Source organism: Podarcis melisellensis, assembly GCF_964234715.1.
Source record: "Podarcis melisellensis genome assembly, chromosome: 6".
Lineage (NCBI taxonomy): Eukaryota > Metazoa > Chordata > Lepidosauria > Squamata > Lacertidae > Podarcis > Podarcis melisellensis.
The window spans coordinates 64101523-64121368 of record NC_138538.1 but is presented as its reverse complement, the minus strand read 5'-3'; the positions used below and the strand labels follow the sequence as shown (position 1 = coordinate 64121368).

Sequence of the window (19846 nt, the reverse complement as noted above, 5' to 3'; positions counted from 1 at the left end):
TCTACGTAGCAGATGGTGGTAACAATGTTTTTTTTTTGTGAAAATGCAAAGAATTCTTGTGGAAGCTTGATCATTTTAAGGAGGAAGCCAGAAAACTCAATTACAGATTTTATTGCCAGCACACTTCAATAAGAAATACTTCCCAGATGTTTGAAAGATCAAAATACATGTTACCATATTAATTACTATTTCTACAGCACAGTTAGTATTCAAAATGCTTTACAGGTTGCATTGTTCACATCCTCACACCCTTTACAGCTGAGGAAATGACTTTGAGGCTCCCACTGTATGTCATGTGGAGATTCTTTCCTCTGTGATTTTCTGTAACTCAAAGCAGCCTACCGTAAGTAGACTGTATCTGTGGGAAAAGACTGGAAAGGGAATGGCTCCTTTTCCAGATCAAAATTTGCCTCTCTATACTGCTATTTTTTACTTCTGAAAAAGAAGTTATAGAGCAGCTTTGGGGACTCAAGTATTTCTTCTTCCTACAGGCATCTGGTTAGCCCAAGCATCCCCAAACTTGGCCCTCCACATGTTTTGGGACTACAAGTCCCATCACCCCTAGCTAACAGGATCAGTGATCAGGGATGATGGGAAGTGTAGTCCCAAAACAGTTGGGGGAGCAATTTTGGGGATGCTTGGGTTAGCCACTGTGAGAGATGGCTTGTTGACTAGTTGGGTTATTGGCTGATCCAGCAGAGGATCCAACACTTTCTGAAGCAGACTTCCTGTGCTGTAACCTTCTCAAGTGAGGGGGCAAAGCGGGCACAGGCATATAAAATGGCCTACCTGTGAAAGGCAGTTTCACTGAATATATTCTCCTTGGTGAGACTTTCTGTCCCTGAGAGTTGAATTAATTCCTTTACAACTTCGAACTTTCCATTGTAGCAAGCACTAAGGAGAAAAAGTGTCAGCTTAGTGTTTTTAAACAGTATGAGAAGATGAACCACAACGGAGGCCGAGCAGAAGAGCCCTGCAGTGCTCATTACTCACAGGTGCAAAGGTGTGTCTCCATAAATATTAACCACATGGGGCTGGACTTCAAAATTACTTTGGAGCAAGAACTTGACGATGTCATGGTGCCCAAATCGAGAGCAGAAATGTAGGGGAGCGTGGTCTTCATTGTCTTGAGCATTCACTGTCATTGAATCAGAAAGAGAGAGAGAGAGAAATTAGCAGGTCATCTTCAAAGAAAGCTTTCCTCACAGATCGCAGATGTGGCAGATAGCTCATGAACTACCAATTGGACCACCCGTGAGAATGAGCCTGCTCAATCCACACCACATAATTCCAGCAGCAGAAGGTGCCTCCATAGCAAAGAGTTCTAAGCCGGCCCAGAAAAGGGAACCAAAAGTGAACTCTGCAGAGGAAGGCAAAATGCCCACAATGTAAACATACTCAAATCAAGATTAGGATCAGCTTGTGAATCTAATGTGGAGGGACATTTCCTTCAAAACCCCAAAAGAGCATACCCTGAGAACTTTAAGCAACACAATCCTCTTTGGAGGCATTTGGATCATGAAACTGGAGCAGAGGAAAGACACACACACTCTTATTTCCTCAGTAAAATGAAAACATTACTGGTTGACTCAGAGGCCTCCATGTTGTACACATGGACATATCACAGTTGTGGCAGGGGGAAATGAAGTTGGAAAACTGGAACAGGCAGCTACTCAACGCTTTGCTCCTTATCCAAATTGAGGCAGTTATCGATGGCTCCATTTGTTCTTTAAAATAATAATCAAGAAACCTGCCACAACATCTCGTTTGGCCAAGCCAAACACTCTAGCCACAGCAGCACCCTGACCCTCAAATATTTTGACTGACTGATAAAGGATTTGTACTCTGAAGCTGCTCCTTGATGCCATTTTCTTGTAATTGCTTAGATTGTAATCAGTTATTGCTGCAGCAATATTTATTGAATATCATGGTGAGGTTTTTCAGTCAAGGAAAATAAGAAAGCATTGTTGAATTAACGACCTTTTCAAAGAAACCTTGCTGCCTGCATATTAACAGTGCGGAGCAAAAATGATGATCCAAAAGGCAGGAATTAAAAGGAAACAAGCACCTGGGTTATTACAAAATGAATGAGAAAGCAAAGCTATTTGATATTAAGGAGCAATGTTCTGTGGCATGGAAAATCCAGACCTACTTTGAAATACATTAATGCTGTTACTGCTGATCAACAGTAAAACAAAAGTACCAAGAGCAATTTCAAATACTTATTTGAATCGTGGGGCGTGGTATGGGGGAGGGATGAACATGAGGACGGAAGGAAGCATATAAAAACAAGAAGTGAAAGAGATTCACCATCTCTGTAGATGTTGGTGGGGAATCTTCATTGGGAAACATTCTCCTCCATTGCCTTCTATCCCACAACTCCTGAAAGCCTTTCTGGAGAGTGACCCCCTGTGTGGGACCCAGGTGACTGTTGGATGATGGGTGAATTGACAAAATCAGACAGTGGCATCTTGTGTGAGCATAGTTATGCAAGGCCTTCTGCTCTTGGTACTCGAGATCTCAATTAGAAGCTGTAATTGCTGCACAGATTAACCTCACTGACTACTGTATTCATCCCAGGGGCTACATTCTCTCATGGACAAACGTATGCAGTCCACATTCCAATAGTGGGAGGGGAGGGGGCAGAGAAAAAAGGTGGGAAGATCAATAGACATGATACTGAAAGGTAAAGGGACCCCTGACCATTAGGTCCAGTCGTGACCGACTCTGGGGTTGCGGCACTTATCTCGCTTTATTGGCCAAGGAAGCCGGCGTACAGCTTCCGGGTCATGTGGCCGGCATGACTAAGCTGCTTCTGGCAAACCAGAGCAGTGCACGGAAATGCCGTTTACCTTCCCGCCAAAGCGGTACCTATTTATCTACTTCCACTTTGACGTGCTTTCGAACTGCTAGGTGGGCAGGAGCTGCGACTGAGCAATGGGAGCTCACCCCGTCGCGGGGATTCGAACCACCGACCTTCTGATCAGCAAGTCCTAGGCTCTGTGGTTTAACCCACAGTGCCACCCACGTGATACTTACCTTTCTACAATAGGTGAAATTTCAACCTCAGAAAAGTTAGAGAGTTCTACACACACAAACACAAACACACACTTGCATCCAGACAAGCTAGAGACATTATCCCAGTTCAAATGACACCTTCCAGCCATGCAAAAGAACTCAAGGAGGGTGTGGAGCAGAGATTGTGAGGGATGTGGCCTGAGCAGAGTCCCAAGGGCTGGCTAGAGGGGCTCAGAGGACCACATTCAGCCCCTTGGTCCTGAGGCTCCCCCACTTTACCCTAGTCTTCAGCAGTTGACAGCTCACAAGGCAACTCCCCCAAATAAAAACAAGTGAGAAGTCTAATTTCGTGATCAAATGTCACATTCAAAACGTTATGAAACTGGGAATTTCAAATAGTCACAACTCTTTGCTTCAGTCCCAATGAAAACTGCCCATGAATCCCTTTTTGATTGAAGGCAAAAAGGTGTCTAGCTCTCAGTAGAATACAATCCCAGAACTGTCTATCTTTCTCTCTTGCGTACAATTCTCCATGAAAGGCATATTGACATGTGATGGAACGGTCTAACCAGTAATAATGTGGATGCATTACTTATTAGCATCAGTGTGAGCTCATCACAGCATATATCCTGCATGTACTCCATCATTTATAGAAGGAGATACTTCAAAAATGTTTTAGAGAGAATTTTAAAGCAGTGCATTGGCATAGCTCTTGCATCTTGATACCCGTAAAACCAGTTGCCTTAGTTACCAGGAGTAAAAAGTGTAGAAGGCAAAAGGAACAGAAAGAGTGAGGGGCAAGGGAATGAATATAGTTAAAATGCTTCTTAAAAACAGCTAATCCTACCAAAGGTTTGGTTCAAATAACAAGGCCTCAAAGAAGTGTTACTTCCAAGTATTTTTTTAAAAATAAAAAATCCATCTATGCCAATAATCTGACAATAAGTGTGCATCAAAGGATTTGGAGTGCTGCCCACAGTTCTTTGCTGGATTCACGCATTATTTCAGTTGGCAGCCAATGTCCCAGGTGCACTTTTGAAAACCTCCGGTCTTTGACATATTTGCTTATATGAAAGATGAAGCAGGTGAGCAAAAAAAATATGCAATTCATAACGGATTTCCATTTTAGCAGCATATTCTGCATAATATTCCTAGTGTAAAAGTCATCAGGAGGAAATCAGGCAAGGGACATGGGACAGGGTGCATAATATTTCTTGCTGCTGTGCCTACCTGTTTGCATAAGGAAAATCTTAGCTGAGAGCTGTTTGTATGGGTGAGGAAAAGCAAATGATGGGCTGGATGTGAATGGCATAATAAATGAATGCATATAGCCTGGATGGCAATCAGGTTAAAAAAGACTTGGTGAGAATAGCTCTGATGGGTATAATACGATCTTATACTGGGAGGCAATAGTAAGTGGTAATGGATGTTGCTCATTGTTGTTGTTGTTAGTCAATTAGTCGTGTCCGAATCTTCGTGACCCCATGGACCAGAGCACGCCAGGCACTCCTGTCTTCCACTGGCTCCTGGAGTTTGGTCAAATTAATGTTGGTCGCTTCTGTAACACTGTCCAACCATCTCATCCTCTGTTGTCCCCTTCTCCTTGTGCCCTCAATCTTACCCAACATCAGAGTTTTTTCCAGAGTCTTCTCTTCTCATGAGGTGGCCAAAGTATTGGAGCCTCAGCTTCAGGATCTGTCCTTCCTGTGAGCAATCAGGGTTGATTTCCTTCAGAATTGATAGGTTTGGTCTTTTTGCAGTCCATGGGACTCTCAAGAGTCTCCTCCAGCACCACAATTCAAAATCATCAATTCTCCAGCGGTCATCCTTCTTTGCGGTCCAGCTCTCACTTCCATACATAACTACTGGGAAAACCATAGTTTCAGCTATACATATCTTTGTCGACAAGGTAATGTCTCTGATTTTTGAGATGCTGTTTAGATTTATCATAGCTTCTCTCCCAAGAAGCAGGCATCTTCTTGGGTAAACCACCAATAGGGAGTGCCCTATGACTTACATCAAATAGGGGCACCCTGAAGGGGGTCTCCATAGGGGCTGTGACATGGTCCTAGCCAATGGCCAGGCTTCAGACAGGATTCACACCTTGGATCCCTTTAACAGGATACCCTTACTGAGGAGGGGCAGGCGAAGACTACAACCTCCTCTCCATACAAAGGCTTACCCAATGCCTAACCACCACACTGTCACTGTGCTTGAAGCAGATGGACAATACACCTAATGATGTACAGGAACAAACCGGATAAGGGATTGGAGGAGTGGGGGACATACCTGATATATGCCATACAGGGTTTACAGAGAAGGTGGGTTGGGAGGGGGGCCTCAAATGAGCTCAAGGCTCATTCTGAAACACACATTTTCTCAGTAAAATGTGAGACGGCTTATAAAAACATTGGAAGCATTCCCAAAGATCCTCTTCTCCAACTCTGTAACTCACACCAGTTCTTGTGGATAGCCCCAGGGTGAGAGGGAGAATGTAGCAGGTAAAGGCTGTTTGACTCACTTGCTCTTTGTCTCTGACACTGATATGAGACCTAATATGACCCTGAGCATGGAACTACTTCGGGCAAGCAATGTCCGAATTGAAGTCTGTGACATGCTCAAGGAAACACAGAAAGAAAGAAAGAAAAAAGAGGATAAGAATCTTTCAAGAAATATTCCAATTTACTATTGGACTCCCCACACAGTAAAGATTTTAAACATGAAACAGTGCTGGCAGCATCTGACCTTAACTTGAGAGAGTTCCTATTGTGTATGAATAAGACAGCCTGCTGTTGTATAATGGATTTTACAAAATCCAATATTGAGCTAAACAGTGACATTATAGTGCACTCCACTTACAACATGTGGGGTTACAAGAGACAGCTGGTTTTGGCAAATAAGAGCAGTCAAATGTGTCATAGATGGAAATGAATAAGGTGACTGTTCCTTCTGACCATCACAGGAAAACTAAATTTGCACCACCACGTCAGATATGAGACGTTTGCTGCACATATTTTTAAAATAATTAAGACTTCTGGATTTTTGTTCTGATTTCTTTTATAACCCTCCACCCATAAATTAATGAGATTGAATGGATTTATAAGTGAACATATTGTGCAAATGACACATGCTGGAAATAAACTGATCTCTGCCCATATGTGGTATTATTTTTGAAAAGAGAATTTTTTAGCCCCAGGGAGCGGGGTTCAGTCATTCCCCATCTGGAGAATTAGTCTGGCCATTTAATATCCATATCTGAACATCCAAATCTTACCCATAGAACCTCTGCAAGTGAAGAACCACCTGACGTCTATATGTCTGTGGTTTACTAATAAACACAACTGTACTTGGTCTAACTGCTGCAGATGGGTTTGGAAAATGCAGTTGAATAGTGACTTCACACACCCAGATACTTTGCATTGACGTTGACATGTAAAGGAATGGACGCTATAAATGATTCAGTATGCAGAGGCAGTTGACTAGGCCTATATTTCTAGCACACAAGAACTTTTGTTTGTCACTCTGTATTGTCACTCTGTGGGGAGTAAAATACATTTCCCAGAATACTTTGGGGAAAGTCATGTGTTTTGAATGTATGGTATGTATACACAGCCATAGAGTAGAGGTTGCAGACCTGCCCTTATCACAGAGCAATGTTCCCCCAAAGAGCACCCTCCACATTGGGGGACAGAAACCACTCATGGCAGAAATAAACCTTTGAGCCACTGTTGAGAGAAGCAGGTTTTTCCCCCTCTTCATAACTTGCAAGACCTTGCAGTGACAAAGAAGCTTGTGACAGTCTCCTTCTTGACTCCATTTCAAGTGGAAGAAAGAAGGGAAAACCTTGACACTACCTTTCATTGTGCAAATGTTTAGCCACATTTGACAACATTTTGACCTTTTTGTTCTGCCTCAACAGCCAGCAGTCCTCTCCCTTGGCTTCCGTGACCTGAAGTCTGGCTCTAAATGGCTGACCAGTCAAAACATGCTATACCGGATAGGTCAGAAGTACAGAGAGGCAACATGTGGTTGCGTTTCAGAGGACACTTTCAAAACAGCTTGAGCTAATTGTAAATAATGAATTATTTTTTCCTTCTTTAATGCTTGCAACTCTATCCTCAGTTGCCATGGAGATTTGAAGTTTCAAAATGTGCCACTTTGAGGCTAAGACATTTTCGGCTTCCAGGTTCTCTGCTGCTCTCTCCCTTTCCCAAGAAGATACAGATTTTAAAATAAATCATCTGTAGCAGTGTCCTGATTTCCTCTTCTTTAAGAATAAATTAACTTGCTGATAACAAGTCCTTTTCTGCTTTGTATGGTAGGTGCACATACCACTTCTTTTCCCCAGCCCCCAGTATTATAATTAGATTGGTTCGGTGCACACACATCAAGCTGTAAATATCAAGGGCTCTCGGTGGGGAAAAAGAGAGAGAATTACTTACAAATCTGAGTCATGCTGCTTCTACACTTTTTTATGAGGGAGTAGGAGGTATGTAACACTGTCATGACTCACAGAGAATATGTTAAATTTACACTGGCAGGCACTGTTGAGTAGAGTGTGTTTTGTGTTTGTGTAGACCAATTTCCATTGCACTCTGACACTAGCAGGGTGATTACCTGTGGAAACAACCAATGTGAGGAATGAGGCCAATGCTACTAGGCTATGTATGGAAAAACAGATAAAATGTCCATCCCCTTCCCAAAAAGTAAGTGTCATATGGACCAATGCATTTTGTATTGGTCCAGAATTTACTAAGCAAGAGGGGGGATGGAGCTGCAGGCTGGTCATCTCAGGAGTGGCCAAAATCCTTAGTAGGCAAGGTGGCTGACAGCAGAGTTGCCCCCCCCCCAGCACAATCCATATGCCTTCAAACTGCTTCAGTGACAGGCAGGCAATTGATAAGTCAAAGTTTACCATCACTACACCCCCTTTCTAGGGAACGTTACATTGGATGAATGTTGACCAGGTATATGGCTGTTAATAGCACAACACCCCTTCTGATAGGAGAACAGTAGACATAGGAATCTGCCCCAAAGTATTCTGTTCCCTTAAATCATTCTACTAGTTATTTTGTGTTGCCTGGAATTAACTCCCAGACCACCTGTTGAGTGGCACCTGTGTTTCTTGCTTCAAATCTTTCATCAAAAGTGGGACTTCCAAGGGAGGAACATGGCGGACTGAACACTTTTTTGTTGGCAGGTTGCCGATGGAGATAATTGTGTGGTGATTGATGGTAGCCAAGCATAAATCTTGCTTACTGAATTCACTCTGGCAATAAGAGTGAACAGGGGATTAACCTCCGGTGCTCTGAAAAAGCACCAGGAGACTGAGAAGTTTTCAGCTCCTGGGAACTCGGGTGGGGAGTAACTGAATTATGAGTGGAGGAATCAACATCTTGCCAAAAAGCCAAGTAAGAGAGCTGGCGGGCATGAAGTCTGCAAAAGCCTCTGTCTCTTAATTCTCCGAGACAGTTGTAATTTGTGACTGAGAGGTTTCTCTGTCTGCTGGTAGAAATTCACATCTGGTGTGCGAGCTACTTTCTGGCTTTAAGAAGAGTTGATTGTTAAAAGGCTGAAGGCAGAACAATAAGCATGCTCTAGTTGTTTGAGCCAAGGAAGTTTTAAATGATCAAGAGAGTTCAGAGTGCTAAGAATTTTCATTTTCTTTATTTTTAATTATCTGTTTTCTCAGTGAAAGTGTTGCCTTCAAATCAAAAGTAATTTTGCCACGTCATACTTCCTCCATGGGAACGGAATGTGTTTTGAGAAGAGCTAATGCTGTGAATGTCTAAAGGTGGAGATGGGAGATATGATGAGACTGAATTGTTAATAAGATCAAGAACATTTGGTATGGAAAATATGTCATTGGATATTCCACTGACTGTTGATACCCTTCAGGAAATGGGGGAGAAAGGAAGAAAGAATACGAATATAAACCAAGAGGTTTGAGAGGTCAGAAACCCTGAAGTTCACAAACTGGTTTGAAATAACATTTTAAATTATGGGCTGGCAGGTAAGGTGGGAGAGTAAAGAGTCATGCCACTGACCAACAGAGAGATGGGTGAGGTAGCAGAGACGTCTACGGGGAGAACCAGCAGAAGGACCAGATTGGCTCTACCAATGCACCTGTGAAGTGCTGACTCCCCAGCTCTCTTCCTTTCCTGTCCAGTAAGCAGCAATGATGCTGTTGCCAAAAGACCAGGTGTGCCGTGATACCCCCCACTCACTGGCCGCTTCTGGTTGCAGGACTCTAAAACAGAACCTCAGTGTTATGTTTCTGACAACTTACCATCAGCCTTGGTGCCCTCCTCTAACAGAAGTTTTGCAATGTTGAGAAATCCTTTTGCTGAAGCCAAATGAAGGGGCCTGTCTCCAACTTCTCCACTGACGTTCACATCAGCACCAAATTTCAGCAGGAGTCGGGTTACCTATCAACATGGAATTAAAATGGTAAGCAATGTTAGTGTTTTTTATGAAATCACAGGACAATATATATAGGCTGTATACCTCAGCTTTTGAAAATTGTGATTTGTGTAACATCCAGAACATGTTATATCTATCCATTATCATGAGAACAAGGCCTGTATTTATAATTAAATTGTATGTTGATAGAATACTTGCTTTGCAGCATCAGTTGCAGTTCTGTTTCAGAAATGCTGCAGATGGTAAGAGGATGGAAACAGCTACAAGCCTATTAATTTAACTGACCCGAGTAACAATATAAAGTAAAATGCCCATGAATTAGATACATCCAGGCTATAGGCCTCCTCCCCCCCAAAAAAGCTGAAACCCTTATCACAAAAGCACCATATGCATTTTAGCATAATTTTTACAAAACTGTGACTATTTGTTGAAAAGCAACATACCAAAATAAACCAGCTTTTCAGCCTTTCACATGGAGGGATAAAAGGATGAAAACACACACACACACACACTTGCACATACCATTACTGAATGCATTATTACAATATTTTCACCTATCTTTTCCCTTGGACACACTCTCCAAATCATTTTGGGAAACCATTCTCCACCTTCATCTAAGTAGTGTAATGAAATGGAAAATATATCCCACCTGGGGTCAGCATCTTCCGGCTTAGGCTAAAACTCACACCTCAACAGGAATCTGTCTCCACCTAACCCTTATTTTGGTACATAGGGGAGCACAGGCAGTCAAGCAGCCATCCCAGGAAATTAAGCCAAGGGCCACATGCTGTCTTCGGATGAGATAATCTAAACAGTCCACTGAGGCAACAGTATTTTAAGAACCACAAAAGGAACAGAATGCAACTTCAGGGGAGCACCTCAAAATTCATTGCTTTGCCTCAAAAGATTTGGGGGCCATGAACCCTTGCTTGTCTGGAGCACTTAGGACAATATCCAAGAGTTGAGCCCCAGGATCCCTTAATAACACTGCAAAAACAACAACAACAACAACTCTGAGGAAGTCTTCAGTACATGCATACGTAAACCCAAACCAGCACTGATATAATGTGTTGCCTCCAGTATTAATTCTACTCAGCAGACTCACTGAAATCAATAGATATGACTGACTTAGGTTGATCAATTACAACGGGTTTTCTCTGAGTACAACTTAGTTTGATGTCAACCAAAGGTACTGTTAAACCTGGTAACATTCTGCAATGGTTTAGCATGTCTTTTTTCAAAACATAAATGGACTCATATAACTCTCCTTTGCACAAGTGATATGTATTTGATGCAAACCAGTGTTGCAGCTGTGTGGAAAATGAGCTTTATCACTTCAGCATATGTTGTTCCGATCACTGGTATGCTGATAATGAGCTGGGGGGGGGTCTCTCTCTGGAAGATGTGAGAATAGCAAAGTGAGGGTGAGTTCATACATGTTCACCATTTGATGAACATAACATGAAATGATGGTGGATGAAGCAGCCATTACAGATTAAATTCTATGGACAGACTGCTTGTTTCATTTTATAGCATCCCAAACACAATGTTTCCTGTGACAGCTTTCAAGTATCAGTTGTGAGTTGAATGGTGTGTTATCAAATTCTGCACATTCATGGGTAATCTAAACCTGGCTTGAGACTACTGGCAACTGATATGTAGCCTGTTCACACATTCATATATATCACTTATCCTCTCTCTCTCTCTCTCCCATTATTTGATTACTCAGAACCTGATGACTTGCAGTTGAATCAGTGAACAGTCTCCATTGAAAAGAGCTTTTTTAAAAAGCTGACATTGCGTGACACAAAGGCTCTGTATTTGATCATTCCTTTGCATTGCTTCATTCGCATAGGCCATCACCATGTGTGAATGTGTGAACCACTTCACTATTTCTATAGCTTTTATGCATGTGTGGACAAAGCCTGAGCTTGCTTCTGTCTCTCCTCACCATGTAGCAGGGCGTCTTATACATTGCACATAAAGTTCTCCATCTGAGACCACACATTGCCAGCTTTTCCATACCTGTTCATGACCATAGTGTGCTGCAATATGTAAAGGGGAGAAAAAAACTGCATCTTGCACGTTGACGTATGCCCCATGTTGCAGAAGAATATCAACAGCCTAGAAGGGAGGAGGGAAATGAAATATCCCTATTAGAAGTGTGGCAACAAAGTCACTTTGTACAAACTTGCTCTGTCATGTTACAGCTACATTTCAAATACATTGCAATGGGACGTTGAGTGAATGTTGCATGTCAACTGCGTTGCCCCAGAAATGCATCTGGAAGTATAGTTCCTGACAAAAGAACTAAATTGTGAAAGCAGGATCTCTGAATTGATTGACAAAGGATAGGTACAAACCTTCCCCCCCCCACTTCAAAGTTCAAGCACAAACAGGAGCAAACACATTCTTATAAAAAGTACATAATATATATTTTAATTAAAAGTGCACACAGCTAATTTGCAAAACACAATTCCTTCCAAACACAAAAGCTTATCTATGTTTTGGAAGATGAGGAGCCTTCCATTTAAATAAATCATACAAGGACGTTTCTTTCCAACATAACACTCATATTCAGTGAGAAGGTCGATTGTTCAATCAAAACAGCTCTAAACTATGCATCATTTGCTTGCTAAACAATGATCAAAATTGAAGTGTCAATGAGACTGCTCTGAAATATTTATTAAAAAAATGAATGTACTACTTTCTTTGAAAGCCGAAGAGCTTTTTATCTCCACCAAGTGCTAATGCCAAAAGCAGTACTCCTATACAATTGCCAAATCAACTGGGAATGTTCAGTGGATTGTATATAGAACATTGAAAGCTTGGGCTGCAGAAACTTATGAAATTCTACAGCCAAAGCAGGTGGCTGATCCAATGAAACTAATTCATTATATTCGATCACCTCAAGGTGCTTTATTAAATGCTACCCCCCCATTAGCAAATATTTTTTCAAAAAACTATATTTCTCTAATTCACCATCTTCAGAGGTTATCAACTCCTATCTTAGACTGCTCTTCCAATCTTAAAATAAATTTAAATAAATCTAAAGAATAGTGATAGACGGCATGACCTAGCTCAGGGTGGTCCAAGGCGCAGATTGTGGGCTACATGCAGCCCTCAAGGCCTTTTTCTGGGCGGCCCTTGCTGAGTACCAAAAGCTGCAGGGAACCATGAAAACCTTGCCCTGGTTTGCTTGCAACCACTGCAGGCTGCCCATTCCAACTGTGGCTGAGAATCCTCCTCAGAGTGGGATGAGGAGAGAGAAAGATGGATGGGGGAAGAAAAAAAGAAGAGAAGAAATAGGTGGTTTCTCCAGCTAAGTCAGCATTAGGAGAGGATTCCTAACAGCCTAGGGAGAGTGAGTGTGCATGCACAGGGTGTGTGTGTGTGTGTGTGTGTGTGTGTGTGTTGCATCTATTGGTGGCAATGGCAGTGCTGGAAGTGCCAAAGGAGGAGAGAAAGCGGGGGGGGGGGAGGAAAAAAAGCAGAGTGGGACTTCTCTAATCTGTCCAGCAGCAGCAGCAGGCTGTTTGTTAGTACGCCCTTTTCCTGTCTCTTCCCTCTCTCCCACCCCACCAAGAGCCACTAATAATTCCCTTGCTTTCCTGCCCAGAGTCCTGCCTGCATCCAGCAATTCCCCTCACACTCGGCAGGTTCCTTGTTTTTGGATCTTTTTGGTCACTTTTTATATATATAAAAGAAAGAATGGCTCTGATCTGTTTGATAAATAAATATATTACGTACGTGTGTGTGGTGTGTGTGTGTATAATATTAACTATATTGCAAACATTTCAATTTATGATATGGACATTTAATTCAGTGTGTGGCTCCTGGGTTCTGTGTCAAAGTACTCCTGCGGCCCACTTGGTCCGAGTGGTTGGACCGCCCTGATCTAGCCAAAGTTAAGCATTTTACAGGCACTTTTATTCATCCCGCTGAAACCAATGAGACTTTAAAATGCTAACCTTCGGCTATGGCATCCCCACTATAAGACCTGGTTCCCTCATGTTACCATTCCAATTACTTGTTTCTATTTTACCAGACAGGTGCTTCAAGCCAGTTTCCCTGCTATCCAGTTTAACATACACAAACAGCCGTTCTCAAAAAGAGCCCAGAATGCAGTTTCCATGTTAATTGGGTCCCCGGAAACCAGGCTTTCAATACAATCCAGTTTCCTTTCACCTAACAAATTTCTCTTATTATAAATATGGCCTTTGCTCCTTCCTCATTGGTGGTTTTGTTAATACTTCTTCGTGGAGGGCGAGATCAAAAGCCTTTGAAGCAAATTATGTCCACTTCCACAAGAGATCATCAGTTAAGGCTTATTTAAGGGTTACAGTGTGTGTCAACAAATGCCGCCTAAGATAAACTAAGGATTTTCTCTCACGGGCAAGGGTAACAGATAAGAATTCGTCTAACAAAATTTAATCAATTATTATTGACTTTCTAGCAGGTGAAATTAAAATGAGAAAGACAGCTTCGACAATTAAGCCATACATATGAGCAAAAGCCACTCTATATTGCTGGGTTAACACATCTCAGGAATCTCTTAGATGCTTTTCTGAACTTTTTTTTTTTTAATTAAGTCATTCAACCCCAAACACAATGAAGTCTGAGCACTGGCCTAATTCTTTCCAATTTACTAGATACTGATACAATCAGTCATGTCCTCTAGATATGATTTGCTCAAAAACTGGCAAGATTTGTTAACTCCTTGAAGCTCTAGAAGAATTTCATACTGAGATAGCCATCAAATAAGACAAAGGGACGATTAAACTGTTGTGAAACTGGCTACCTCACAAATAAGAGATATAGTGAATGGAATTATTTTCCGCAGAACAAAGTCTGATGAAATGTTACATGTAATCTGTCTTCTTGGGTAGAGGAAGGCATAGACATGCAATTAAGAAATGGTCTGTGTATATGTGATTAGCAGATCTCAAGGGAAGTGCTTTAAATAAATACAATTATGCTAAGAATAATTTCACTATCGAAAGATCCAGACCCTTGAAGTGTCCCTATTTTCCAGGTACAGTGGTACCTCTAGTTACAAACTTAATTTGTTCTGGAGGTCCATTCTTAACCCGAAACTGTTCTTAACTAGAGGCGTGCTTTCGCTAATGGGGCCTCTTGCTACCACTGCGCCGCGAGCACACGATTTCCGTTCCCATCCTGGGGCAAAGTTCTCAACTTGATGTAACTCTTCCAGGTTAGCAGAGTTTGTAACCTGAAGCGTTTGTAACCTAAGGCGTTTGTAACTTGAGGTACCACTATACAGTCCCGGATTTACAGAACCGTTCCTGTTTCTGATTTGATCCCAGAATGTCCCGCTTTTCCTTAGGATGTCCTTTTCATCAGAAATGTTGGAGGGTATGGAGTTATGTGACCCCTGAGCAAAGGAGATAAGTAACTATACAACTTTTAGAAGACCCAGATTGGCTGGGGCAACCCAGTCATATGGATGGGGTATAAATAATAAAATGGTGATGGTGGTGGAATGGGACTCTATTTTCATCAGAGTAATGTTGGAGGGTGTGCTAAATACTGAAAAATATATTGAAGAATGCTCTTCCGGTCCATTATCATTGGCATCTGAGGCAATTTTGTTATGGAATTTGTCTTTGGGCCAACCACAAGATTTTTTTTTTTAAGCAAATATCAGCACATAGTTGAACTGCATATCTTTCAGATACCTTGATTTCAACATTATTATAAACATTTCACATCATTCTCATGAATAACTGAGTTGCATGTCGAAGTTATTATTGATAGTCCACCAGGGGTCAGCAAACGTTTTCAGCAGGGGGCCGGTCCACTGTCCCTCAGACCTTGTGGGGGGCCGGACTATATTTTGGGGGAAGGGAATGAACAAATTCCTATGCCCCACAAATAACCCAGAGATGCATTTTAAGTAAAAGGACACATTCTACTCATGTAAAAACACACTGATTACCAGACCATCCAGGGGGTGGATTTAGAAGGCGATTGGGCCAGATCCGGCCCCCTGGCCTTAGTTTGCCTACCCATGCACTAAACCATTCAATAGCCTCTACACAGTGGTGGAGGAAGGGGTGCGAGGGTGTGCGCGGTGTGCCCCAGGTGTAATCACTGGGGGGGTGACAAAATGAGGGTTTTTTTATTTAAAAAATGGTCTCCTGAAACTTTTTGGGAGTGACGTGGTGGCTTAGGCACCTGCAGTTTCTGCACTGCCTGAAATGGCAGCGTGGGACTTGCGTCTGCCTACTGCCTCTCCCTCAGCTGCCCTATTCACCCCGCCCCCTTGGGCAGCTCGCCCTGCCCCCATGGACACGGATCACCCAGCCCCCAGGCTGCAGGACACGCCCCCGCACCAGGCACCCGAGCGGCTAGCTATGCCGCTGCCTCTACAAGCCCATTATACTAAACCTACAGACAAATACTGCAGTGCCAGCTTCCCATGTATTGCCATCTATGGGCTGAAAAATAATATTCAGGCACAGATGTCTTGTGAACATGTATTTTTAAGAAGACAGCTGGTAGAGTTGTGCCTGTTTCCTGTTTCCTATTCCCACTTACATTCTGCAAATTTGCACTTTTCTTCTGGTGAAATCCAGGCTTAGGTCTGTGCATTAACAGATGAACCAACAAACCACATTCTCTAATGTAAGCACATCTAACGTCAAATTGCAGGGAAGATGAAATATTTATGCCCAAGACTAGTGCAACTGAATCAGAATGCCAGAGAGATTGAAGAGCATCAACTTCATAACACTGATTGCTAAAGTGATTTAAAGAACTGTGCCAAGACCACCTCCTAGACTTGGAGTGCAAGGGGGAATGGATAGTGCAAAGCTGGTTTGCCTATTCAGAAATTACATTGATTCATTGTTGTTGTTTTTTGCCTGGTTGATGCTTTCTAAAGCAATTGCCAGGGTTAACAATATGGATACCAAGCAGCTAGGTCATTACGCTGGGAAGCAGTCAGGAGAATGGTTTGATCAGGCTGAGAAACGAACAACCAAAAGCTTTATAATACTAGAAATCCTATTGGGCCCTTCAGTCATCTGACCCCTTTTGAGACGGCTACTGCAGTAGTACATAACAAGGAATAGTGCTGAAGCTTAGCAAGCAACAGGGCAGAAGTTCTGTTTTGATGCAGAAGAAATGAACACACCTGTTTCTGCAGCTAGAATACCTAGAGATCTGTATACCTGACATGGAGGTATCCAGTGGTGGTCAGGGTCAGATATGAGGGTGGAAGTTCAGGACCACACTAAGCAGATTGTGCAAGGGCTCATCACACTTCTCAAAAGCAGCAGGCGTGGCTCACATTTTGAACTACATGTACAAGTAATACACATTCCATGTAAAGTGCTCCCATCACAAACAACCACAAAGACTGCACTGCTGGAGAACTCAACTACATTTCTAACAAAATAGCATAGGAACTTCTTATTTAATATCTCTTTATTTCAATTAAGGCAGGCATTACCAAAACCATTTAGATCCTTCTCATGGGAGGGAAAATGTTAGCAGTCCCATATATATTAATGTGATCTTTTGCAAAATAAGCTGTTTAACGTAGTCAGAATAATTCTTGAAAGACCAGCAGTTTCAAATTTATAAGGGGGAGGGGGAAGTAATGGCAAAGCTCACATTTTGAATGTGTAAGTATTCGAATCAAACTTATCAACTAAATCAAATGAGACAGACAAAATGCGTCCTTCCATCAGAAATGGGCTTTGTAGTAATTTGTCTATCACCAAAAGGAATAACAACATGTATTTTACAAACTGGAATTAAAATAATCCTTGCACAAATGGAGCACATTTAGTGCAATGATGAAAAGAGTTACATATGCTCACTGGGAATTATATCCCATAATCCTTTTCAGGCTTTTTGTCCTTTTTCAAATTGGAAATAAGTTACTGGACTGCAGCTTCTGCACAGCAAGAGATATGCCCCGTGGCACATTTTACATTTGCCATGGCTTCTCCAACATCCACCCTTACACAGAGCAGTAGCAAAAACAAAACTTATATGGAGTACCTGATGTCAGACACAATAGGCTAGAAAGAGAGTCCATAGGCTAGAAAATTAGGCAGAAGTAGGAAACAAAAGTACACTAAAGGTGAGGGAGAAACAGTAGCTATTTATGAACCCAGGGATTCCTATAGCTTGGCGTCCAAACAACTCATTCATCCATGACATGGACTCATTTGTCCATGCTGACTTCACTCATTGGCTAAAAACAATGAAAGCATGCCCTCCCAACAATTCTTAGATGAAAATAGGGACATTCTATTCTACATAGGAAGCTTCTCCCGTGTTTGATCTCCTGTGTCCATATATGTCATATGCACATCAACATTGGTCACCTTGAGCCAATTACATCCGCTCAGCCTCACCTATTTCACAGGGCTTTTGTAAAGAAAAAAAATGTGTGAGGGAAGGGATCATGTACAACACCTTCAACAGATAAATGGAATGAAATAAAAATGTAGCTCTAATGTAAGCTGCATTGAGTCTCGGTTTGGGGAAAAGGTGGGATATAATAATAATAATAATAATAATAATAATAATAGAAATTGAGAATGACCAGGAGCATACCAGAGAATAAATCCTATTGAACTCAGTATGACTTAGTTCTGAGAGAAAAAAATTGTTAGGATTGCAGTGTAAGACTGCACATTCTTTACCATGTTACCTGGGAGTAAGCTCCATGGAATACAGACTTACTTCTGAGTAGACATTTCTGAGTAGACATGTAAAGGCTTGCAGTGTAAAACTCCATTTACAATAAAGGAATAAACAATCCACATGTTTACTTAAAATGGCTGGCTAGTGAAGCCTTGCGATTACAGAATTTAAAGCGGAGTGGTTACATTTTCCTTCAAAACTATATACCAGCCTCACTATTTTTTTTTTTTTTTCATTTGGTGCACACATTTTCAGTATAAGCAGGACTCCATTTTTTTACACACACATACACAGAGCAAAGAAATGGAGGGCAGGAAAATGGAAAACTGGGATACTGAGGGATCAAAACTGGGATACTGAGGGCTTCTGTAATTTTGGGGTGGTCTCTGGAAAATCGAGACACTTGGAGGGTATGGGAAAGGTAGGGGCAGCGAGACTGGCTCATCTCACAGAAATAGAGTAGAAATCTGATGACACATTTTTCTTTAAAACATTTCTTTCAGGAAAGAAAGCTCAGGATTTGGGCTCCTTGTAGGCATGGATAGTGGTGCAATTGTTGCAGCTGCAGCATAATTATATGGCCATGCTTTTTGTGTTTTCTAATATTGCAGATGTGGAGACTGAGGTTGAGAGAGAGCAACTTGCCAGCTATTGAGTGCAGGGCATGGGCAGGATTCAAACCAGTGACTCCTAGATTCACAGATCAACCTCTTCGCCACTACACAACAGCAAGGTACTGATCATAAATGGTGGTGATTTTTTAAAAAATATATGATTAAGGAGTCTTTGAACTTGGCTAAGTTGTAGGCTTCAGATTCTGTTCTTTGGGAGGACAGCTTAAATGGGATTTGGAAAACAAAACTGAAGCAGGGCAGTAGGAAGGCCAGAGGGCCAGAATTTCAAAATAAGGTCTGTAGTCTATAACGTCTTCTCTCTGTAGGATCTAATGAACATAATGCAAGTTAATTGCTTTTATTAAAAGCCCTGAAAGCAGAAAAGGTAAATTAGAGCTCATCTTGCTATAGTTTTAATGAAACATCATGTATAATTGGGTCAATTTTTCCCCCTTCAAGCAATCTATCTGCAATTAAAAATTAAAGAACTCAAACTTGTACATCGAAAGATCTATTCAGAACCTGGGAGTTGCAAATTAATCTGTCTAGTTATCCAGAAATCAAAATTTATTAGCAGAACCCACACTTCTTCACTAATTATGCTTTAGCAAAGGTGAAATCATGGTGATGAGTTGTAAAGATTCTGAATGGATCTCATTGCAAAACATAGGATTGGCAGTAAATGTCAAAAGAGAGAAGCCTGCAAGTAAAGCTTGCAGTTTTATGGACAGTTCACAAATTCAGTGGTGTTTTCCCCCGGCATGTAAGTTTCCTCAGAATTACAATTACGTCCACTGGCATGGAGAAACAAGAATATGAACTACTTATATACTTGAGGCCTTCAAAATTCAGCCGGTTCTGCTGCTATGCCTTTAGTATTGTCAAGTGCCCAGTATAGTTAAATACATGGATGTTTTTGTGGATGCGTTTCTACTCAGTGGTATAGAACACAGCAGAGCATGCTTATTCTTAAAGATCCATAAATATAAAGATCCATAAATATGCGTGTGTGTGTGTGTGTGTGTGTGTCCCCTGGGATGCTCACTGCTCGCTGTGGGTGGCGACCCTGTGGGCGACTAGCCCCGGGTGCACAGCATGTGTGCCAC

At 41.8% G+C, this 19846-nt stretch overlaps 1 protein-coding gene across 1 annotated transcript in view; it reads right to left on the bottom strand.

Annotated features, from left to right (window-relative positions):
* LOC309371715 (serine/threonine-protein kinase TNNI3K) overlaps positions 1 to 19846 on the bottom strand; it is a 136218-nt gene that overhangs the window by 98825 nt on the left and 17547 nt on the right. The window contains exons 7-10 of the mRNA XM_081914640.1: positions 11467 to 11565; positions 9308 to 9446; positions 994 to 1138; positions 790 to 894 (exon numbers count right to left, since the gene is read on the bottom strand). Of these exons, the coding sequence (XP_081770766.1) occupies positions 790 to 894; positions 994 to 1138; positions 9308 to 9446; positions 11467 to 11565 (488 nt within the window). The remainder of the gene's footprint in view (positions 1 to 789; positions 895 to 993; positions 1139 to 9307; positions 9447 to 11466; positions 11566 to 19846) is intronic.